Source organism: Macrobrachium nipponense, chromosome 39 (assembly GCF_015104395.2).
Source record: "Macrobrachium nipponense isolate FS-2020 chromosome 39, ASM1510439v2, whole genome shotgun sequence".
NCBI lineage: Eukaryota > Metazoa > Arthropoda > Malacostraca > Decapoda > Palaemonidae > Macrobrachium > Macrobrachium nipponense.
Window position 1 is genome coordinate 21,567,028 of NC_061099.1, and position 25,590 is coordinate 21,592,617.

General features: G+C 46.1%; 1 protein-coding gene across 1 annotated transcript in view; it reads left to right on the top strand.

Annotated features, from left to right (window-relative positions):
- Positions 1–25,590, top strand: part of LOC135210381 (ubiquitin conjugation factor E4 B-like) — a 133,635-nt gene that overhangs the window by 74,178 nt on the left and 33,867 nt on the right. Inside the window, 1 exon segment of the mRNA XM_064243288.1 lies at positions 17,816–18,078. Coding sequence (XP_064099358.1) covers positions 17,816–18,078 — 263 coding nt within the window.

The following is a 25,590-nucleotide window of genomic DNA, read 5'->3' on the forward strand; positions in this document are numbered from 1 at the left end:
GCCATGGTTGCTACCTCAGACATAGCCATCAGGTTGATTGACCTGGCTAGTCGTGTTTTCGAGTCAAACTCGGTTTGAATAAGACTATCAGGAAGCCTGGGCAGCTTTTCACCAAACTGTGCTCCATACAACAGTCAGGTTTGAGTTTGCCAGCTGTAAAATAAAAGTGTTAGGCAGATCCTCCCATAATTCTCCAATTGACGAGGGAGCAACGGAGAAGAAAGTGGGGGTCTGCTTCTTTCAGCTGAGGCATGGGTTCCCCTTTCTGAGCTGCTGAGATGGTCGACCTCGCTATCTTGGTAAGGAAAGGGAGCGGGGTAGCTTCGTCCATCGTGAAAATGGTAAAGGGACTTTTTGAATGGTTGGATCTTGGTATTCGAAACAGTCCATGTCCGTCTAGAACATCTAAGCCATTCTCGTTGGGCCTGGTCCCGAGAATAGAGGACTGTCTCCTTTGGTACCCTGTCATCTCTAACCATAGCCGAAGGCGTGAGCCTAGCGTAGCCTATGAAAGGAGGCTGTAGGCCTTCCGGGTAGAACTCGAAGTCCTCTATTCTTCGAGTTCCAAACTCCGGTATGGAGATGAGACCATCTTGGAAGGGGGCGTATGATGCTACTCTCCAAGGATTGTTCATGGAGAAAGCGGGCAGCGAGTCATGCGGGGGAAGCTGAGATCCGCTAGTATTGGAGGTTGAGGGAGAGGCAAGAGGGCGGGCCTTCTCTTAGACCGGCTATAATCGTGTCCTGAGAAGTGATCCTGTCCGACAGGCGGGATATCATATGTTCCACACTCGTCTTAAGGGAGCCCACTAGGTCGCCCACCTGTTGCAACAGGCCAGCATTGGTGTCCAAAGCCGGAGCTGCTGCGGAGGTGGAGGGGAGACTCTGCATAGGCACCAAAGGTAGTGAAACTGGTGATACTGCCGGGGTGCGGGATTTCTCCTTAGGTTTGTTCTTTGAGGACTTTGAGCCGGAGCTAGACCCTTTAGACCTGTCTGAGCCGGGATTACGAGCCGGAGACTTGCGCGAGGAAGAAGACGAGGACGTCTTCTTCGAAGACGATGACGTCTTAGTCAAGGTCATATGTTTGGACTTGATCTTAGGTCTAACCGAAGCCTCTGGAGGAGTATATAACTCATCACCCGTAAAGCCTTGGAAGGATGGAGAGGTTGCAGGTAGGGGTAGAAGAAACAGTCACTCCCAAGGGAGACCCTTGGGTACCTGCAGTACTTACCGGGGCGGCCAACAGGTCGTCTATACCTACCATAGGTTCAGCATTTATATCCAGGGGGTTCGACATCCGTGGAGATATCCTGGTCTTGTTCTGTTAAGGAGGCCGCCAGTTGTTGTTGGATAAAGGCAATAGAGGGGTCCGCCTCTACCGGGTCGACGTACCCAGTCGCCTTGCCTCCGGGAAAGATTAACAGAGCTAATCGCTTCTCCAGTATGTAGGGCTGACCCTTGGCGGCGTTCTTGCCAAAAACCTCCGACCCAGGCCCGCAGGGTAGCCAATGCCGTATCTCTTACTGCCGGAGCCTGTAAGAGAGGGTATATTTTGTTTTAGATTTAAGAATCACTTAAAACTAAAACTTAGAATATAACTTAAACTAGGATGCCTTAAGTTCTTAAAGTAAAAATAACGTAAAACTTAAGTACTAAAAGAAGCGGAGCAAGCATGCGGAGATGGATACTACGCCTTCCAAAAAGCTGGCTCACCAGATCGTAACATATGGTACACGTCTCATGGTACCAGACCTGGATGTCCCCGTGCGGAGTCGCGCATGGAGCATGGGACCTTGGCAAACTTCGTTGTCCACAGGGGTCCTGAAGTGTAGCGGCAAACATACCCGGATGCTCACAGTTGGTGGCCTGTAAGTGGGAAGACACATGAGTATCTTAAAAGGGGGACACTTACAGACTAAGGACAAAGAACTCCGTTACATGCCGGAGCTCGGAAAAAATTTGGGCATAACCCCTCCCTGCATTGCCTGAATAGGCTATAATCCCGGAGAGATCCGGTAAAAAGAAAGGGAGGGGTAGGGATGGTTTAAGAAACTTAAGATAAACTTAAAGATAACTTAAACCTACATGCAATGTCATGCAACGAACCGGACTAGGTCCAGTGAAGCGGAGTGTAGTAACTCAGCAATACGGTACGGTTAGTAAAGACCTACTGTATGCTCCGGTCCAACTACGGTGGACTATACCCTTCCGCTGGGATACCAGGGCTGCTCCGATAGGGAGGAGCTCTAGTAAGGAGGGAAGGGCGAGATGACATACAGACTCGAGCTAGCCCGGAGCGGCAAGGAAGTAACGGAGGGGGGCGGAAGCCAGGGCCCCCCACAACGTACCACCCGGCCGAGCCGAGAAGCGGAGAGGTCGGAACCAGTCAGGGACTGTCGGACTCCCAGGCCCCTCCGGTGGAGGGGAGAGGGGGAGCCAGGCTCGGGCATGCGGGGCGAGCAAGGACAGACCGACCCACCCCCACCCGACTCTATGGGAGAACGGGAGAGGGGGGAGGGGGGAGGGGGACTGGCAGGCGTCCGGCTGACTCGTGATCACGTAGTGACCACGAGGCGGTAAACTAAGATACGGTAACCAAGCTAGGCCAACCAACTGATCAGAGAGAAGCTATCGGGAAGGAACAACCTGAAAACTGAAAAGCGGTAGGCACATAGGCCCATAGGGCTAAACCAAACTGAAATCAGAGAGAAGCTATGTGGAAGCGACCGAACTGATCAACGGTAGGCTAGGCTCTACGAGCCGGGACCTAGGCTAAGCCAGACGCTAACTAACCTCACAGTGACAAAACATATAAATATATATATAATAAAAATGAAAGAAAGAAGGTAAAATAGCAGGAGAAAAAATCCAGGAGTGTGCGACTAGCCCGAAGGCAAGTCTACCACTCAAAGCTAGTCATGGGCCGATACTAAGAACCTGGACTAGGGTCTGGATAGAAAAAGCCTACATAAGGTGAAATACATACATGTATAACCACTTGAGTAGACGTAATAACGCGGATAATCAAAAATAGAGCGTAAAATAATAAGGGAGTTCTAGGTATGGGAGACCAAGAACGAACCCAACATGCAGGCAGGACCATGCTGCCATGGCTTCCAGCCCCCTCCCCCGAGAACGTATCTATACCTAAAAAACGGCAAATACCGTCTCGGGGACGGAAAAAACTCGCTAACCGTGAATACTGAGTACTTAACTTAGCTGCTGCAATAGCTGCACGCTCCATTATCGAAAATCCGAAGAAAGGGCACAAAATATACAGAGAGAAAAATAACACGTGTTACTCGTACGAGCTAACTGAAAAGGATGGCCACTAGAGGCGCAGCAGTCGCAAGCATGGGATGGTGTAGTAGTAGTACGAGCTGCTCCCTCTGTGGGACGGCTCCCCTCTTGGAGGGTTTTGTAGTGGGAGATTTTCTATTTGGGCATTTGGCTCGTGGTAGTGGTCTCACTCGCCTAGTGTTCATACCGACACCCTCCTGGAGGTGAGCGAGTCAGTCATACTGACCTTTTTCTTTATTTTATTTATTCTCTGGTTGTGTTAGTACATTTACCCTAGAAATAATAGATTAAAGGATATTTCGCGCAAAGCGACACGAGCTGAGCCCAGAAATATAGCTATAGTTTCCAACATTCGGCAGCCTAATTCAGGATTTCGCAGGTAGCTCTTCGATTGTTCAGTGTATATAGATATACAGTGCCGTCCCTCAACGGCAATAACTACTGGAACAAATCTTAGCAAAGCACTTCATTCTGTTTCTTTGCCGACGCTTGACTAAACATCCAAGTGGTTACAGCAGCTTGTTCTTATTTTTTCTGGTTATATCACTGGATTTCAGTAGTTGTTACACAACCACCGGAATGCATTCGTAGCCTTCGAGCAGGATGAGTCTTGTCCTTTGTTTAATTCAGATTATCATCAAGCTGGATATTTGTATTATTCGGGAATGGTCTTTCCTTGAATGTAACTCCATTCAAATAGGCCTAATATTTTTGCCTATGTTTTACTTACCGGGCTTATGCTATGCGCAAGTCGTTGGTTATTAATTGCCTTAAGTAATTATGATTAGCAGTCTGTGACGTCATTGCGCCTGCCATATCGGTATGTGACGTATGTTGTGATGTCACCCATCTCGTAGGGAGAGACTGTGCGGGTTCTGCTGGCAACCGCACATTTGCTGCCAAACTATCTCCCATGTTCTGAATCGCTGTAAACATCGAATTTGATGGCGTAGCCGCGGCATTATTTCCCATAAATTGCAAGCCAGGGGGATGAGGAACATTCAGCACTGCCGGACCCTGCTGGAACCGTGACGCCATATAATGCGCAAGCAAACCATCCAAGGTTGGTACGCCTGGTAGGCCTAGCGCTGACCACGTACCATCCAACCTATGCGCTTCGGGAGCCGGCGTCTGGAACAAAGATGGCGATGCTCCCCCTCTACCTGCTGGGAACAAAGGAGCGTACATATTATTCATAAAATTACCCAAGACCCCTCCCGACGTTTCCGATACTGAATCGCTAGGAGAAACCGAAGGGGTATGGGACAAATCAAAAGCAGGTGGAGAAACATATGGAGCAGCCTGGTTTATTGCCGATACAAAAGAAGCCGGTAAGGTTTGGTCATCCAAAGATGGCGTCACCACCTTCCTTTTGTATTGGCCTTTGTCATAGAACTTTTTCCACTGTTCCACCGACCAACCGCGACAAACAGAACATGGATTAGTAATCGTACATACGTTTTCCGTGCACTTACTGCACGTTGGATGAGGATCCGTCGACACCGAAGTTAGAAACCTAGAACATGGAAAGCCACTGACTCCTGGGCATTTCCTTTGTCTCCTCTTCAAAACGGCAGACGATCCCGATGTTGAGGCAAAAATCTCCATCATACCACTTATACACTCTTACCGATCACACTCACACTGAACACACTCGGAGAAAGGAACAAAAAAGTAATAAGAAATGAAAAATGAAATGGATAAAAAACGGGCAAACTGAAAACCGGCTTTAAATCAGATAGACAGTAAAAAACACGTCTTATCTTAAAGGCGGTAGGAAAAATAAACTGGTGGGTCACAGGTCGCCGTGGGCATTCTGGGTATACATGTCCCGTGACCTGGTATAGATCGCCATAGTCCCTGGATCTCACAAGTGTAATTTAATTCTACCGGTTTCCAGCTTGGCGCTAGTAAATCCTAATGTTAAGACCGAAGGTTTGTTAGTTATGAAATACAAATTAGTTACAAATTTGGTATTTTTACATCATTCCTTTAGGCCAAGCTTTTGTTTACTGGCCATGGGTCATTAGCCTGACACTGTTAAATAATTACCTTAAAATAATTCTCGAATGTTATTCCATTCTTGTATCTTAGAACCTTTGCTGTTATTATTTACTTACCGGGATTAGGTGACATGCAAGTCTCCGGTTATAATTACCTTTAAAAGTGATTTGTAAAAGTTACATAATTCCCTTAGGTTATACCTTGCTTTTGGGATTTGTTTACCAGCCATAAGCTATTAGAGTCACAAGCTGCCGGTAAAAAAATATATCTACAGAGTTATTTGTGAACGTTGAGACTTACTTTCAGGCCAAACGTTTGCATTAGGCCAATACTTTCATTTGCAGAGACTGAAAGTGTGGAGGTTGAAAGTGTTATGGAGAGAATGATGCTAATGTTTGGCTACAGGGGCTTTGGGAGAGAAGGCTTACATGGCCTCGTGTACGGAGGTATTTCCTGGCATCACGCAATTGTGAATGTTTCACATCTTAACCAAGAGCTTTGAGCTCGCTTGGCGCACTGGAGCTCAGGCGGCCACTCAAGTCATTTAGTCTGGAGCACAGGCCACTCGAGTCAATTAGTGGGGGCACGTAATTGGTTACTGATTACGATTACTTTTATTCCTGATAATTTTTATAATTTCTTTTTGGGTAATCGGTTATTCGTAAATTTTCTTTTACATTAAGAGTGGAATTGCTTTGAGACTTTAATATGAAAACGTTTGGTGATATAAACATATATCTTTTTAGAAGGGTATGTTATTTTAAAATACATACATCTGAATACATGAAATGCTATTTCATATATTTGTAAATAATATTTGCTTTATTCGTTATCATAATTGGAGAAAAAAAAGCAATGTTTTTACATTACTAGAGTGCAATTGGCTTTGCTACTTAATGCAAAACAACTTGTTGATAGAAAATGATTATTATTTTGGAGTTATACATACATCTATGTGATTGTTTTTTAAAATGCATGACTAAGTATATAAAAGGCTGATGTTTTCATACATTATGAATGTTCAGGCCTAGGTGCCAGAATTCTTTAGTGATATATATAAAGTATGTAGTTAGTAATTGATTATTATCGATTATTTTTGTGAAAGTAATCAGTAACCGAGATTGCCAGGTGTGCCGGCATTTTGCCTCTTGCCTCCTGTCTGTTGTCTGCCGACTCCCTTCGCCTCCCAAACCTAAAGCCAATTCTCTCCTATTACTCCTCCGATCTTTGTCATTTGCTCCCATGCCTGGCTCCATCGCTTCCTTCCCATGTCTTTGCCAGCATTTTATTTCATTATCATGAATTATCAATGTAACAGTGAAGTGTTGTGCAGTGTAGGAGGCGGCTACTTGTCCCATGATTCTCCTAGACAGAGGTCACTGTCCCACTCCCTGCACCTAAGAGAAGACATACCAGAGGTCCAAGGGTGGTCAGGGGGTTACATACAGGTAGTCGCACTCTCAGTCGAACCTGTTGCTTGTCAGTCCCAGTATCGACAGACAGCTGCTGGAAAGGCGTCTTTCTGGATGTATGTTAGAGGAGGTGACTGTCTGACCCCTCAGATCTTCTAGACTAAAAGTCACTGTCCTGCTCCTTCTCACAGCCAAGAACAGCCTAGGAGAGGACATACGGTAGTTGAAGGGCATCCGAGTGGGTTTGCCCCTGGTAGTTGACCCCCTCGGTCGAACCTGTAGCTTTTCCCAGGTAACAGCTGACAGCCATTGAAAAGGCGTCTTGTTGGATGTGTAGCGGGGAGGGTTTTTCCCTGTCGGTTGAACTTGTCGTGAGTTTATAGGTTTTGACTGAACGCCGTTGGAAAGGCATATCTTAGTGTGCAGTTGTTGTCCTATTCCAGTGGTTTGTCACCTAATAGATCGCGTCAATGGCATGATTCTTTGGTCTCTCGACCTCTGAAGAGGTATTATTCAGTTGATGAAGCCTCATATCCTTGCAGTCATGTTTATCCTACTCCTCACAGTCGATGTTCGACTTGTGACTCAGCTGTTTCGACTCACAATCGATGTTCAACTCGCAACTCAGCTGATCCGGCTCTCAGTCGATTTTCGACCCACAATTCGGCTGATTTGACTCACAATTGGGGTTCGACTTGTGATTGAGCCGATTTGATTAAAGGGAATGAGATGGGGGATTTTCCCCTCGGTCAAAACTTGTCATACTTTATAGGTTTCGACTGAATGCCGCTGGAAAGGCATTTAGTGAGTGGTGCTCAGTAGGCTCAGATTAAAGGAAGCTTACTTTATTGTACTTGATTAGCATTATATTGAACGCCCTGTGCTAGCGCCTGGACGTGGAAGCATCGTAGCGACCATTTGCTTCCGATAGCCAGTCCTCTCCCTGGCAGTCGCAGCCAGGTGTGTTGACCGCGTCACCCTCACAATGCTCTATGCTCTTAAAGGTGGAGATACAGACGTTGTCATCCACTGAATGAAATGAATGGATGAATTCTGCTTCTGCTTTTGTATATTTGAGCCTTCTCGAATACTTGTCATCGATGCTCATCAGAATATAATACCGATTCTCATGATGAGCACCAGGTATTAGCACCTAGCTGCTAAAATCTCTCGTATTGAGTATTTTTTGTTGAGTGTCGGGCCCCATACAAGTGTTCTGCGCCATCTGAGTGTCCCACCCCCTTCCTTCAACTCGTTTGACATTTTCCACGCCTCACCTGGCACCAGCTGTTGGAAGTCTGCACTGCCTGTTGGATGCCTGGGACAACACAGTCTCCTCATTTATCTTCTTCGGCACTAGGGGATCTTTCGTTAACCACCATTCGAACAGGAAATTTTGATCACTTAGCAGATGCATGGTGAGAAGTGGGCAAGTTCTCGCAAACCTTTTGCGCAGTCAACTCTACTTGAAACTCTCGCATTCCACGATTGAACAGTTGTAGGTAAAGAATGCTTATTTTCTTTTGGTGGGTGGAAACCTCTGCTCTCCCTTCAGAAGCATCTTTTTCCCTTAGACGAATACATTTTCCTAAGTCTTTGGTTTGCTATCATCACCGCAAGTTGATGATGGCATGAGTTATTGCCTGCTCCCACTAGCTCCGAGAAGAGCAGCCAAGAACAGTCATCCTCTCTTTTATTTTCCTTCTACTAAAACTAGGTTACAATGAGCGCAACAAAGGAATAGACGAATTTACACTGATCACAACACCCCAGAGTTTGGATGTGAGAGACTGTTCCTTTGGCTTTGATGTTCAGATCTCTCCAGTGTTCCTGTTTTTGGGAACAACCAGTTGTCATCTGGTGTCCTGTTTTTTGCCATAGAAAGCTTCCCATCAGGATAGCATCACCTTCACTCTCTTCATTAGATAATGAAGGAGGTCTGCTTCCAGTAGTCCTTATTCTTTTGCTCTTCAAAGTGAAGAAGAATTAGGCTGTGCTCAGTCGACAGGAGTCTATGAATATACGTACTTGCATATTCTCCTTGCGACATACGTCTGTTATCAGTTGCACCATTCGAGTACAGGCATATACTACATTTTCACACATGAAACTTACCGAACAATTACATAGCTATACGCTTCTTACCTTACGGCAGTCGAAATTCCAAATTTAAATTTTTCTCGGCGCTAATTGGCGCTGCTGACGTGTAGGTGATACAACCCCGCCCACTTTCGGGGATCCCCGGTACTACTGAGCTTTGCTTGACAATTCGTTTTCTGCCGCCCACGGTTGAAACACCTGTGTATTTCGCTGCAGTCAACTGTTCGCCATTTTTGTTTGACACCCGATTTGGTGAAGTACAATTTTCTTGGTTGTTTTTTGTGTTTGATGGCTTAGCTGCTTTCTTTTATTCATCTGTTTAGTGTGAGTTATGTCAGATTCAGGTTCATCTGTTAGGTTTTGCAGCGAAGGCTGCAAAACTAGATTAGCCAATTTATGTTATGACCCACACTCGAAGTGCGTGAAATGTAGGGGGCAAGAGTGTACTAAAGAGCGTACATGTAATGAATGTGAAGATCTAGATGATCAAGGATGGAAGGAAGAGTTTTTTGTCTTCATCTTGATAAGATGGAAAAAGATAGGAAAAGAAAGGCAGCCATTAGGGCTGATAGTAGGGCTAGATTAGAGTCAACTCCTTTGCCGTCAGAGGCAAAGAAGCCCAGCTTTGTCTTCTCCTATTTTGTCAAACGTCTCTCCTATTGATAGTCCTCCTACTTCAGTACACCTTACTCCGGCTCAGGTTCCCCATGCTTCTGATTCCGACACCATTGCCCAATTAGAAAATAAGATGGATAGGAAATTTGAGCTGCTTGCTAAATCTGTCATGGATTTAGGTACATCTCGTGAATTTGTGATTAAGTCTGGTGAAGTGAAAAGTGCAAGTGTCGTATCCGAGGAGGCGGCTGTCCGTCCCTCCACGTCTTCTAGACCGAGGTCACTGTCGCGCTCCCCAGCACCTGGGAGAAGACATATTGTGAGTCGAAGGGAGACTGGAGGGGTTTGCCCACGGGCGGCCGTCGACTCAGTCATGAATTTCGACTCGATTTCTGTCAAAGAGACACCACTGGAAAGGTGTAGATGTGTCTGGTGTAGGTTTGTCGTCGGACTCGGAGGTGTGTTCGCCTGATACCAGGCGAAAGAAGTGGAGTGAAGTGTCCACGCCCGTTGAAAAGGCGCGCAGTGCCATTGGATAATTCGTCATCACCTGTGAAGAGAGGGAGGGAAAAGAGTCCTCAACCCTCGTGTAGCTTTTGGGAGAACCCTGTGTATCTTTCGCCTAGTAGAGGTTCGGGTGCTGTTCGCAAACGATCTCGCGAGGTATCAGTGTCGGACTCGCATGGTTTTGTCTCGCCGACTGAAACAAGGAAAGTTTCGACTCGTTCGCCAGACTAACGAGAGAGAGAGTTCGACTCGCAAGTTTCATCAAGGAAGTGTCTCCTTCGCCCGCACCATCGGGAGATGATGCGAACAACAAAGAAGAAGCTTTTTTGGAACCGTTGAGACAGCTTCAGGACTTAGTTAAGTCGTTGAAGAAAGTTAAGTCTTATACGGATGAAGAAGAAGCCAAGCATGCGACAATGTTGGATGGGGAGGATCAGTCGGAACAAAGAGTCGAAAGCGGCTTCTGCTTACTCCAACTTAATGAAGTTTTTGGTGGCTTCTTATACGGAATTCGAGCCAGCTCCTCTATCTTTCGCCTCCTACCTTTGTTAAGGATAGGAAAGTACTTTCGGCGAGTCTACCTAAACTGGTGCTTTCGCAGTCGGCGAAAAGAGTCTTCAAAGAAGCAGAGAAGTGGCTGAGAAGAAGAGGGAGTCTGGTAAAGCCGCCTTCGCTGTCCCACCGTCCAAGTTACAGAAGACTATATAAATTTTATGCTACCTGGAGAATTACCCTCTTTGGGAGTCGCTGCCTGCGCCCAAGGAGATTTCTCAGGTCTGGTGGATTGCTAACAGAAGGACAGCGTTTTCGTCAGCCGAAAATTTTCTTTTCTTCGCCTGATTGTTTCGACCACCTGATTAAGAACCTATTTAAGGTAATAGAAGTTTTCAGCTTCTTAGACTGGACTATTGCTGCATTAGCAAGGAAAATAGAGGATTGTCAGTACTCTGGAAGATAGCTTGGCGACAGACTGGCTTGATGTATTATCGTGTGCCGACAAAGCAGTCAGGGATGGCTCAGGGGAGCTTGCATCTCTTTTTTTACTCTGGGCGTCCTTAAAAAGAGAGAACTTTGGTGCTCTTTCACCTCCAAGGGAGTAACTTCTAACCAGAAGTCTGCTCTCATGTTTGCGCCTTTTATGTAAGTCGCATTTATTCCCTGAACAGTTATTCAGCAGTTCTCGCAGATCTAGAGAAAAAGTCTACCAACGATTTATTGACTCGTTCGTCGACACGACGTCCCAAGGAGACACCACCTACAGGAGCTAAAGGGTCAAACCTACTTTCAGAAGCAACCTTTTCGCGGAGGAGGAAAGGTCTAGATGGCAACCCAAGACCAAGGGACCTAATTGCGTCCACAGGCCACAACCAGTAAGAAAACCCACCCTCAAGACAGTCGGACAAGTAGGAATTTTTACCCTCACACACCTGTAGGAGCAAGATCCGCCTGTTTTGGCGGGAATGGAGTCGAAGAGGGGCGGAACAGTGGGTGATCACAGTATTAAGAGAAGGTTATGTGATCGTTTGTGCAAGATCCACCACTGTCGAGTATTCCATCGCCTTAACAGCATACTCGCAGGGATCAGAAAGAGCTTTGGCTCTTGCCAAGGAAGTAGAAGCCCTGATTACCAAGAAGGCCATAGAAATAGTGGAAGACATCTCACCGGCTTTTACAACAGGCTGTTCGTTGTCCCCAAGTCATCGGGGGGCTGGAGGCCGGTCCTGGATGTGAGTGCTCTCAATATCTTTGTTCTGAAGACGAAGTTTCGTATGGAAACCAACCGGTCGGTTATGTCAGCTCTTCGACCAGGAGACTGGATGGTATCGCTGGACATGAAAGATGCATATTTCCATGTACCTATTCATCGGAGCTCCAGGAAATATCTACGGTTCGTTTTCGACGGCAGAGTTTATCAGTTCAGAGCGCTCTGTTTCGGACTTCGACAGCCCCACAAGTATTTACTCGAGTCCTGGACCCCGATAAGTCGATGGTACATTTGATGGGAATCAATATTGCTTTTCATCTGGACGACTGGCTTCTAAGGTCCGACTCCAGTCTCCAGTGTGTGAGGGATTTAAATCGGACACTAATATTAACACAGCAACTGGGATTAGTAATGAATTTAGAGAAGTCACAGTTAGTACCGAGTCAGAGGATTCCATATTTGGGGATGATTCTGGACTCACAAGTTTTTCGGGTTTTTCTCTCCCCAAGGAGAATAGTCTCCCTCCTTGCGACGGTACGGAAGCTGTTAAAACCGCTCGTCCTGCACGGCTCTGGAGTGGATGAGCCTGTTAGGGACTCTCGCTTCGGTGGAGACTTTTGTTACACTTGGTGTCTTCACATGAGGACGCTTACAATTCTACCTAAAGGCCAATTGGGACCGGAAAGTTCAACCGGATTCGACTGTTATTCCGATCTCCGAGGAAATCAAGGAAGATCTTCGTTGGTGGTTGTCGGAGGAAAGAGCTCAGGAGGGTTTGTCCCTCGAAAGAACGAATCCAGAGCTAGAATTTTATGCCGACGCATCGGACTCAGGATGGGGAGCCCTGTTGGGGAAAGAGAAGACATCAGGTATCTGGACGGAACAGGAGAGAGGTCTTCATATCACATAAAAGAGCTGAAAGCAATTTTTCTTGGGCTTCAAAGTTTCACCCCTCTAGTCGAAGGGAAGAAAGTTGCGGTGTTCTTCTCGGACAACACCACAGCGCTGTCATATATAAGAAAACAGGGAGGGACACATTCGTTCTCCCTTTACAGAATGACGGAGCATCTTCTTCTGTGGGCGAATGTGCACAAAGTGACTCTCTTCCCCAGTACGTGCAAGGGAAGCTCAACGTTTTAGCAGACGAACTCAGTCGTGCGCATCAGGTTCTTCCGACGGAGTGGACATTGGATATCAGAGTTTGTCAGGATCTATGGCGGTTGTGGGGACAACCAACGATAGACCTCTTTGCAACGTCCAGGAACAACAGGCTTCCTCTATTCTGTCTCCGGTCCCGGACCCGTTAGCCTGGAAACGGATGCAATGCTTCTCGACTGGTCAGGTCTGAATGTTTACGCATTTCCACCATTTGCGATGATCAGAGAGTATTAAACAAGTTCCAGAGTCACCAGAACGTTACGATGACTAATAGCTCCTTTTTGCCCAGAAAGGAGTGGTTCCCGGATCTCCTGAGGATGTTAGTGGACTTCCCAGGCTTCTGCCACAAATTCCATCGCTACTCAAACAGCCCATTTCGACAGAAATCACCAAGGGTTGTCGTATCTCGCTCTGACAGGATTCAGACTGTCCGGGACCTGGTCAGAGCAAAAGGTTTTTTCAAGAAGAGCGGCAGAGGCTATTGCTAACTGTAGAAGAGCCTCTTCGGCCAAACTCTATCAGTCAAAATGGGGAGTTTTTAGAAATTGGTGCAGAGAAAGTCACACAACTTCTTCTAAAACCTCTATACAAGAGATAGCAAACTTCCTAATATATCTGAGAGACGTTAGGAAGTTATCGACTTCGACAATAAAAGGATACAGATCTATGTTGGCATCAGTTTTTAAACATAGAAAACTTAAATATATCTATAACTCGGACATCAGCGACTTGATTAAATCTTTTGAGTCCACTAGGACAAGGAGACCAGGTTTAGTGGACTGGAATTTAGACGTGGTATTGTCCTGCTCTCTAAAGCGAATTTTGAACCTCTTAATTCGGCTTCTTTGAAGGATCTTACTAAGAAGACGTTATTCTTAGTCGCCTTAGCTTCAGCTGGTCGAATCAGCGAGATGCAAGCAATGAGTAAAGAGATAGGATTTACACAAGACAAAGCTGTGTGTGCCTATACTCAGGATTTTTTAGCGAAGAATGAAGATCTTCGAGACCATGGCCTCGTTTTCTTTCTCCATTCGAAGCTTGTCAGGATTAGTAGGAGAAGAGGACGAGAACGTTCTTTGTGTCCGGTGAGAGCACTGAAATTTTATATTCATAAAACAAAGGCTTTGAGAGGAAGTTCGAACCGATTGTGGGTGTTCGGTTAAAGATCCGAAGCCGTCCTATGTCTAAGAACGCAATTCGTTCTTTTTTAAGGAGCTCTGATTCAGGAAGCACACACGTCAGTAAGAGATCAGACTCTACAGGTGTGTAAAGTTAAAGCCCACGAGGTTAGGGCAGTAGCGACTTCCATGGCTTTTAGACATACAGTAAGTCCTCGGGTTACGCTGGTCTCGACTTACGATGTTTCGTGGTTACGAACGCGCCCCCATAAAAAAAAAATATAAAAATAATATTTTTGCGTCGTTCCGTCTTACGCGGTTTAGCGTCGTAAGCAACGTAAACAAACGCGAACTAGTTCCAGGCGCACGGCGAAGAATACGCTTTGTGGGGGAGAGGACGGCGTCGCTTCGCTACGCTCAGTCCTCGCCCATACGCCATTTTGGTTGTTTACACTGCCTCTCTCTCCCTCGTGTGTATCGTTTTGTAACTTTTTGCTCTTTGTTATGGCTCCAAGCGCAAGGCGGACTCTTCTGATGGTAGTGCATCGAAGAAAAGAAAGGCCATCACCATGGAAATTAAAGTGGACATTATAAAGCGATCCGAGAAGGGAGAAACGCCAACAAACATTGGCCGCTCGCTTGGGCCTTAGCCGTTCGACCGTTGCTACCATTATCAAAAGATAAAGAGCGCATCGTTGAACATGTGAAAGGATCTGCTCCTATGAAAGCGACAGTGATAACTAAGTAGCATAGTGGTCTAATAATTGAAATGGAAAGGTTATTGGTGCTTTGGTTGGAAGACCAAAAATCAACGGCGTATACCCAGTCAGCCTTATGGTGATTCAGCAAACTTCTGGAGGTTCTTTTTCTCTTCACTAACCTCCCCAGTCTCTCCAGCACCGCAGCTTTCCTCTCCAGTGTGCAGCCAATCAAACTAATAAAGGTAAGGAATTGTTCTCTCGTTGTTATGATAGGTATTTACATTAAATCATGTGGTATTTTTCAATGTTCCGACTTACGCTGAAAAATCGTGTTACGATGCATCGTAAGAACGGATCTACGCGTAACTCGAGGACCCCCAGTAATACGTCGCTAGCATCTATTTTGCAAGCTACGTTCTGGAGGTCAAGATCGGTTTTTGCTCTCCATTACCTGAAGGATATGGAAGCAACGTTTGATAATTGTTGTCGTTTAGGACCTTTGTCGGTGATGGGCATGGTGTGGGAAAGGAAGCATAGGGGGATTTGGTCCAATTCCCCTTCCTTTTGACTATCTCTTCGTCTTGATTAGAAGGTGGTCGAGTTTTTGGGGAAGCCTGGGGGTACACGGTACCAGGAGTACCGCCAGTTTTTATGGTAGGGTTTGGTTTATTATTTTTTATGGTTATGTGTAGGTGATGGTCTTTGATTGTTATTTTAATCTGGTCACAGCCCAGGGCAAGGGCGCATATTATTTCATTCTGATCAACCATCGGTGAACCTCCATGGTTGCAGAATACCCACTAGTAGTAGGAACGATCCTGGCCACTACTGCCACGTTCCCTACAAGTGATGAGAGCGCCGACCAGAGGCAGTATTCTCCTGCAGCTGCTCTCTCACGAGGTAAGGTACTACAACATTCTTGCAATGTGAGTTTTTTTTTTTTTCTTATTTGCACTTAAAGTCCCATATACCCACCAGCCGGGTAATGTGGACTTCAGCTATGTAATTGTTCGGTAAGTTTCATGTGTGAAAATGGTATTTTTATTATAAAATAAGGTTTCACACATACTTACCGAACAATTACATGATTAAAGCCCTCCCTCCTCCCCCCCCACAGAGTACGACGGGGCGGCTAAAACGAATTGTCAAGCAAAGCTCAGTAGTACCGGGGATCCCCGAAAGTGGGCGGGGTTTGTATCACCTACACGTCAGCAGCGCCATTAAGCGCCGAGAAATTTGGAATTTCGACTGCCGTAAGGTAAGAAGCGTATAGCTATGTAATTGTTCGGTAAGTATGTGTGAAACCTTATTTTATAATAAAAATACCATGTTTGTTAATTCTTGTGGTGTGCGACCAAGACAAATAGTACCATCTCTTAATTTCCTGAAACTAGGACAGCCTTTTTGGGCCTCCCAAGAGTTCCTGATTTTGATTATGATATGAATAGTGGTATTGTTATGGCAACAACACCACGAGGTTGGCATTATCATCAAACAAGGGGGTTTTTGGGTTTCTTTCCTCTTGTTTCAGTTAACATGTAGGTACTCGAAGGTATCTGTCGTACACCGATAACTTTTAAGTCGAATGCATTCCAAGGCAGAATGTGCTTCCAGGCAACTCAGCCTTGGAGACAAATGAGGAGCAGAGTACTGCCTTCTCACTGAGTTTTGTTTGTTGTAGTATTGTTTATCATCTGTCAAGAGGGTTAAACTTCTAATTCAGATCTCTGTCTGGCCATCACAGACTTAAGTCTCTGGTTGGCTCTGGATTCTTGCTTATGAGGTTGATTTTTTGCTCCACAGTTGCCATTGCAAGAATCATTGGACAGAGATGTCTCATTAGACTCATTATCTCTCTGTTTACCCACGGTGCAACAGAAGTTTGTGGGGGGAAGTTCTGCTTCGTTGCACCTGGATCCATAGGCCACTGCGATATTTAGAAAGATTTTTCGGATAAACGCCGCGGTTTTGTGTCTTCCATATTCTTTTTTTCTAATTAATAAAGTGTTCAGTTACTAGTTGTTCACCCCCGAATTGGTAGTGAGGTAGCCTGATAACTCAGCTGCTAGTGTGAAAAGAAGAGTTCTTCCCAGAACCTTCCTCTTCCTCTGTCCTAAACGTTGTTGTTTTCCTAGAGTTTAGTTTATTATGGACTTCATGTTTTAAGACACACCTCATGTGTCATGTTTTTTGGCCTACTTGAAGCAAAGCCTCTACTTCCTTAGTTTCTGGCGTTATCTGCCATCAAGGTACTGAAGGTGTAAAGCGATCTGTGCTTAATAATATTTTTTATGTGGGCTTAAAAAGAGTGTAAAAAATATTCAGTTACCATCGAGACCATTGTTTTTAGTGACTGGACCATGGCATTGTGGAAGGAGGCACAGGATGTTCTCCTATTATCTCTTCACTTTTTCAGTAAGGTGCTGAGTTTGGAGAGTCAGGGGTACAGTGTACCTGGAGCACCTATCACTCTCAGTGGATGGGTCTTCACTTTATTTCAGTGTGTCAGTATTTTCTGGTTGTTTTATTTTTGGTACTACACCCAGGGCAAGGGCGGGTACCTATCATACTTTGCTAGACATTGGAGCATTCCCCTCACTGCAAAGTTTTCCCTAAGTAGGAGGCAACCCTTGGCTCTACTGCCACACCACTGTGAGTTAAGATGAGCACCAATCAGAGGCAGTGTTCATCTGCATAGCTTTCTTAAATAATGGGAACGACAAGCATTGTTTTTTCAATTCTAGCAACTTTTCTATTTTCAAATTCATTACATGATGTTAATACTTTGAAGTAGAACATGTCCATGACCCCTCCTCCTTTCAGTGGTGGAGTCAGCTTATAATTTTTACTGGGTTCGGGAAGATCTCATATACAAAAATGATAATGTTTTATAATAAAATAAGGTTTTTGTATATAATTACCCAGTAATTATACGATTCAGAGCCCACATACCTCCCCTCTGATGGACTTTATGCATGAAACAGAATGAAGTACTTTGCTAAGTTGTTCCTAATATTGCTGTTTGGGGATGGTATTGTATATCTACACTGAACAATCGAAGTGGTACCTTCGAAATTTGAATTAGGCTGCCGAACATTGGAAACTATAGCTATATAATTACTGGGTAAGTATAAACAAAACCTTATTTTATTATAAAAATATAATTATCTTTTTTTTGCCCCTTCATAACAGAAGCTAAATAAATCCCGAATCTGTGCCGATGCTGGCCTGTTAGATGAGAACCTGTTGGAAAGATGTATGCATCACTACTCTGGAGCAGCTCAGGTAATATTACGTATACTCACGGGCGATCAGAACACTTTGGCACCTCTGGGGGTGACGCTTGCTGATACTGCCAACTTCCTGCCTCTTCCATCTGAATTGCCCGAACTCTTTGCTGCACTGCCTGAGTGGTACCTAGATGATTTGGCAGAATTCTTATTATTTACATTACAGTAAGTGGTCTGGTGCTTTATTAGTATAATTTGCCTTGTGGTGGTTTTAATTTTTAGTGAGATAGAGATTGTTTTTAATGTAGCAGTGAGAGGGAGAGTAATGGCTTTTTAGGTAGTTGGTGGAGTTGCAAGAGTCAGTAAATTTGACATTTACATGTGCCATGTTTGGCAACATATAAAACCCACTTTTGTACATGAACTTTCCTGTCAGGATATATACTTAGCTATCGTCTCTGACGTCACGACAGCAATTCAAAACTCGCGGCACACGCGACAGGTAGGTCAGGTGATCTACTTACCCGCGCGGGGGTGGCGGCGTAAGAACCAATCTCCCTTTCCAGCCAGAATTTTTCTGTCGCCGGTGACGACTACACCTGTGGTTGTTACCTCCTGAACAGCTTTATTCGATTCTCGTTGCCGTGGATTTATTTGGACTGACTTTCGGTGAAGTACCTGATCTTGTTGGCTTGGCATACGCATTTGTGGATTGTTTTTGGATATTGATTTGGAATTTTCTTTGATTTCGAGATGTCTGAGTTAGAGGTTAAGAAATCTTCTATGTTTAGTGGGTGTGCTCTATGGATGAATGCAAGGTGAGACTACCGAAAGCTACGGTAGATCCTCACACAGTTTGCTTTAAATGTAGAGGGAAAGAATGTTCTTTTGTTAACCCGTGTAATGAGTGTGAAGAAGTTGGATGAGGGTGAATGGAAGGCTCTTGCTTCCTACTTGAGGAAGTTAGAGAAAGACAGGGTGAGAAAGGCTTCGTCTAGGAGTTCTAGTAAGTCTCGTATTAGCGAGGTAGAAGAAAATCCTGTTGTAGCATTAGAACCTTCTCCAGTTCGATGCAGGGCTCCTGCGCCCTGCATCGAACCTAAGGATACGACTACGGAAGTGGCAACCATGAGAGCCACGATCCTTAGCATGGAAAAGAAGATTCGTTCGTTGCAAGGTAAGAGTAGTGAAGGTGAATTGTGCAGTGACCCCAGTGCAGTGGAGGGTGCGTCTGATCGGCTCCTTAATGCTTCCAGGCCTAGACCTCTTCCAGACTCCCAGTCCCAGTGGAGGAGGAAAGTCAACAGCCGCAGGAAGGTTTAGGGAGAACTCCCCACCGATCAGGCGTCCCTCGGTAGATCCTGATGCTCGTACCCAGGCTGCCCTTGTTCGCGCGAAGAAGGAGGTATTGCGCCAATGCTTCTCTTCTTCTTCCTCACCTTCGCCTAGAAGAGGATGGAGCGCCTCGGATTCTTCGCGACCGCTGAAGAGAGCCTGGAAGGCTCCTGGCGCCTTTCCTTCCAGCCCGGAAGTTTTTTCCAGAAGAGCCGGAAGTAGAGATCAGAAACCCAGGATGGAGCAGGAGTTCTCGCCTCATAGTAGGCTTCGAGCCTCTTCTCCGGTGGAGGATTTTGCAAGATCTCCAGCTCGAATTCTTGCTGGACTGCAAGCGCAGATTTCGGCTCTGGCGGGCTCCTTGGCAGGGAGGAACGCGTCGGAAAGACGTCTCTCTCCCTGTCAAGAAGTCGAGGATTCCTTCGCTGTGTTACCGTCTCAGTCAGAGTCGGTTCTCTCTCCTGTATCAGCGGATGGAAGGAGGCGCTCTTCCCTCGGCAGACGCTTGTCGTCTTCCGGCGTCAATCGCCCAAGAAGCTTTCTCCTGGTGACTACATCTCTCCAGTAGGAAGGATCTAGCGCCTAGTAGGCGTTCGTCTAAAGACAGGCGTACAGCCTCGTCTTCTCGCTCATTTCCGAAGATCCTGCATTCTCCGGATAAGAGAGCCTACTCTTTGATGGATTCGTCAAGAGACAGGATCTCGCCTTTTGTTAGGCGCCTTGAGCCTAGTAGGGCTACTCCCCAGTAGACGCTCTCCCCGCTCCCAAGCGTGGTGCGTAGGATAGGCGCTTTTCTCCTGATAGGCGCGGCTCTCCTTTTAGCCGCTCTGTTCAGGACAGGCGTGTAGAGCCTGAAGATATGTCTCTTCTGACTACCTTTTGAAGAGACACACAAGTCTGGATCGAAGTTTGTGGAGCATGGTAGACGCCGGTCTCCTAGTAGGCGACCTTCTCCAGGGCTTCGCTCTCCTGTAAGTAGGCGCCAAGAGCCTAGTAGGCGTTCGCCTCATGGTAGGCGCAGCTCGCCTGGCAGCCGCTCTCCTTTGAAACAGGCCCGCATGGATCCTGAGAAGGCGCACCTTGAGCCATAGTATGGCTTCTCCTCTCCTAGCAGGCGTACCCCCCTTTGCGGAAGCCCGGAATTCTAGGAGTAGGATTAAGGATCAAAGAGCACTGCAACTCATCAGAGTAGGAAGGACTCATTCGAGAGGAGCTCTCCAGAAACTTTGGCTTCCCTGATAGGCGCCAGTCTGCTACTAAGACACTCTCTGGGACAGGCGACTTCTTTAGAGAAGTCTAACTGCCCTCGTAAAGAAGCGGAGGAGGGTTTTCTTCAGTGGATGAAGTTGAACCTTCAGAAGAGGATTTGGTGAAGGACTCGTCAGTTTCGTCCTATAAGATCCTTACAGATCTCCTTCTTCAAGAGTTTGGAGGACTCCCTTACTCCCGTCGCTCCTCCGTCTCCTCTCTCTTTATTCTCGACTTCGAAGAAGACGAAAGTTTCCTCTTGTGTGAGGGATGAAGCCAACCATCTCAATGAAGAAGGGCATTTGAGGAGGTTTTGGTTGATTGGACTGATTTTCTAGGGAAGAGAAAGGGAAAGGGAACTGTGTTTTCTTTCTCTCCGTTTCCAACGCTTAACGGGCAGGTACTGGGGTTTTTTAGGTACGAAGTCTGGAGAACCCCTGGGCCTGGGTCTTTCCTTCATCGGCGGATGCGGACTTCTCTTCTCTGGTAGATGCAGCACGACGCTCGGCTCTTTTCTCTGCTAAACTACCTGGGCTATGACGAGCTTGACCACCTGCTGAAGGGAATGTTTTAGAGTCTTGGAAGTCTTCAACTTCCTTGACTGGTCTTTGGGGTGTCTTGGCTAAGAACGATCTAGACTCAAAAGGATGCTATTTCGCCAGAAGATCTCAACAGTGTTCTAACGTGCATTGATAAAAGCAGTTAGAGATGGATCGAGCGAAATAGCCTCCCTGTTTGGAGCAGGGATCCTTAAGAAGAGATCAGTCTTCTGCTCTTTTCTGACTAAGTCTGTTTCGCATGCCCAAAGAGCCTCTCTTCTGTATTCGCAGCTCTCGCCTCTGCTATTTCCGAAGAAGATAATACAGGACATCTCAGGATCTATCTCTGCGAAGGCGACTCAGGACATCTCGCCTCGTCGGCACGGAAGCCTAGGACCTCCTTCCAGACGAAGACGAAGAAGGAGACTCCAGCTAGACAGGATGCCCTTTCGAGGGGGCCCTCCTTCTAGAGCCTCTACCTCGAGAGGTAATAGACCTTTCAAGAGAGGTAGATCCTTCTCACGCTCTGCAGAGCTAAGAAGTAGGGAAGTAGTCCTCCAAACACCAGTAGGTGCCAGACTTCTAAGATTCTCGGAAGCCTGGGCAAAGAGAGGAGCGGACAACTGGTCCCTCTCGATTATCCGGAAAGGATATCTGATTCCCTTTACCTTTACGGAAAGACCACCGTTGACAACGACTCCGAGGGAGTTGGTGGCCAGGTACAGGGATCCCATCATGAGCCTTGCTTTAACACAAGCAGTGGAACAAATGTTCGAGAAAGAGGCTATAGAGCTAGTGAGCGACCCTTACTCAGCGGTCTTTTACAAACCGCCTTTTCTAGTTCCACCAAAGCCTCAGGAGGATGGAGACCGGTTCTGGATGTAAGCGCCCTGAATTTTTTTGTAGAAAAAGAGGAAGTTCGCCATGGAGACGACATCCTCAGTGTTGGCGGCCCTTCGGCCGAGGGGACTGGATGGTGTCCCTAGATCTTCAGGACGCTTACTTCCATGTGCCTATCCATCCTTCTTCAAGGAAATACCTCAGGTTCATGATGGGAGGAAGGATATTCCAGTTCAGGGCTTTGTGCTTCGGCCTTTCAACAGCCCCTCAGGTCTTCACAGGCCTAATGAAAAATGTAGCAAGATGGTACATTTGGAGGGAGTCAGAGTGTCCCTTTACTTGGACGACTGGCTAATCAGAAGCCAAGTCCGCAGAAAAGATGTTTGGAGGACTTACAAAAGACCCTTTTCATAGGCAAGTTCTCTGGGGACTTTTGGTGAACTTTCAAAAGTCTCAGTTGATCCCAGTCAAGATCGTATCTATCTGGGGATTCGGATGGCTTCTCTGGATTTTCGGGCTTTTCCGTTTCCAGAAAGGATAGCCCGAGGGTCAGAGAAAGTCAAAAGCCTTCCTAGAGAAAGAAGTATGCACAGCGAGGGAGTGGATGAGTTTGTTGGGGACACTCTCCTAGTTGGAGCAATTCCTTTCTCTAGGAAGGTTGCACCTCAGACCTCTCCAGTTCTTTCTACATCGAAACTGGAGGTGTCCGTTCGCAAAACCTAGAGTTCTCCTTCGAGATCTCAAGGGAAATCAAGAAGGACCTCTCTTGGTGTCCATACCCTCTCAGGTTTTGCAGAAGGGATGTCCCTTCACATTCCGAACCCCAACCAAGTGTTGTATTCCGACGCCTCGGAAACAGGTTGGGGAGCAACGCTCGGCTCAAGAGAAGTGTCAGGCACCTGAAAGAAGGAACAGGTGACCCTGGCACATCAACAAGAAGGAGCTGATGGCGGTTTGGCTAGCTTTGAAAGCTTTCGAGCCCCACGTCCTAGCTTCAGCAGTACAGATCAACTCGGACAACACCACGGCCCTGGCTTACATCAGGAAGCAGGGGGGGACTCACTCTTTCTCCCTGTACAGGGCAGCAAAAGAACTTCTGCTTTGGGCAGAGCAAAGGAAGATTTGTCTCCTTACCAGGTTCGTACAGGGAGAAAAGAACGTCAGAGCAGACCTCCTAAGCAGGAAAGATCAAGTCCTGCCTGCAGAGTGGACTCTTCACGAGGATGCTTGCCAGGACCTGTGGAAGCTTTGGGGCAAGCCTCATATAGACCTCTTCGCCACAGCCAAGAATGCGAGGATAGCCAACTACTGCTCTCCGATATCGGACCCGAGGGCAGTGTCGATAGACGCGTTTCTACTAGATTGGAAGGGTTCTAGACATGTATGCTTTTCCTCCATTCAAGATACTGGGAGAGAGACTAAAGAAATTTGCAGAATCGGAGGAGGCAGCAAGGATGACGCTGGTAGCCCGTTCTGGCCCGCACAAAGTATGGTTCACAGAGGTACTGGAATGGTGGTAGATCTTCCCGAGAACATTACCACAGAGGATCGATCTGCTCAGACAACCCCACTTCGAGAAGGTTATCACAACAAAAAACCTCCCCGCTCTAGATCTGACTGGCTTCAGACTGTCAAAAGTTTGTTGGTCAGAACGAGAGGCTTTCTGCAAGAGTTGCAACGGCTATCGCAGCAGCAAGAAGGCCTTCTACCCTTAGAGTCTACCAATCGAAGTGGGACGTCTTTCGGCGATGGTGTAGGAACCATCACTTTTCCTCTTCCAGTACCTCTGTGACCCAATAGCACTTCTTACTTTTCCTTAGGGAGAAGAGTGGATTGGCGGTATCAACCATTAAAGGCTATCGAGCATGCTATCTGCAGTGTTTAGGCACAGAAACTTAAACATTTCAGAAGATAAGGACCTTCATGATCTAATAAGATCGTTTGAAACATCACCAAGAATGGTTTCTCCAGGGATTCCGAGTTGGAATCCTGGATGTAGTTGCTAACGTTACCTGAGGTCCAATAAGTTCGCAACCGCCTCAGTCTGCCTCGTTTAGAGACCTCACGAGAAGACAATTTTTCTCATGGCATTGGCTTCCGCAAAGAGGGTTAGTGAACTCCATGCACTAGAAGGAAATGTGGGATTCAGAGGAGATGCAGCTATCTGTTCGTTCCTTCCTTCGTTCTTGGCCAAGGGAACGAGAACCCCTAAAAACGGAAAAAACGATAACCCCCTCAAATCCTTGGAGGAGCTTTGCCAGTACAAGGCTTGTCTGCATTAGTAGGCGAGGAAGCAGAGAGGTCGCTTTGCCCACCCGTACGAAGTTTAAAATTCTATCTACAGAGAAAGAAAAAACTTAAGGGCAATGATGTCAAACCTTTGTGCTTTGTAAGAGATCCAAGGAGGACTCTTTCGAAGAATGCGTCTTTCTTTCTTTATCAGAAGCCTGGTGAAAGAAGCGCATGCGTATGTGATGAAAGTCAATCAAAGTTCTTAAGGTCAAAGCTCATGAGGTAGAGCTATTGCCACGTCATTGACTTTTAACAAAACATATCCCTGAGTAATATTATGAAGGCAACATTCTGGCGTGCAACTCAGTCTTTGCAAACTCCACTATCTGAGAGACGTCAAAATTACGTATGAAAAGTGTCTTCGGGTAGCCCGTACGTATCGGCGGATTCGGTGCTGGGGCAGGGAGCTGAGACATATCCTTTGTAGTATATATTTTTTCCTTTTTCCCCTTGTTAGGTTGTAAGTTTTTTTGGTTGTTTGAAAGAACATGCGGGTAGGCATGTTTTTCATTTCGTAGGTCTAACAATGATTAGATTGGTTAGGTGATCGGTTTATGTTTGAGCTCCTTGCAATGATAGTGGTTAGGTTCTGTCATATAAGTGGGCGAATCCCCGTTGACAGATCCTGCTCGGATTCTATCACTAAGCGGATAAACAAACCCCTTGATAGACCCAAAGGTTGTCAGCGTAGGTCACGCCCACTCGCTGAAGCTCTTAAGGCAACGCAGACTCATAGACAGTAACTACGCAAGTCTTCTGCTAAACAGGTAAGAACCAAGGTTGTATTTACATCCTACAACTAGTGTTTTTTGTTTTCCCCGTTTTTCCATATTTATATTGCTGTCTCTTTCCCTCCACCAAGGGTGTCAATCAGCTAAGTATATATCTGACAGGAAAGTTCATGTACAAAAATGTTATTGTTAGTATACAATAAGGTTTTGTACATACTTACCTGGCAGATATATACGATTGATGGCCCGCCCCAGCCTACCCCATCAGGAGACCGGTGGAAGGGAAAAATTCTGGCTGGAAAGGGAGATTGGTTCTTACAGCCGCCACCCAGCGGCGGGTAAGGTAGATCACCTGACCTACCTGTCGCGTGTGCCGCGAGTTTTGAATTCTGTCGTGACGTCAGAGACGTATAGCTAAGTATATATCTGCCAGGTAAGTATGTACAAAACCTTATTGTTTATACTAACAATAACATTTTTCTTAAAATATAGTATTGCTCAAAAATACCCTCTTCCCCATGTCCCCATGTCTTGTGTGAATTAAGTTATCTAGTATGATAATTTTTTCTTCATATTTATATTTCATAATTCATGCAGTAGTAATTACTCGAGACATTTTCATCATCATTACATGTATTATTGTTATTGGAACTATTTAAAAATAGTTTTTACAGTGATATGTAAATGTCAGTATAGTTATGGAGCTTCAGAATAACCTAAAATGGGAAGTCCTGTGAGGACCGTGGATAATG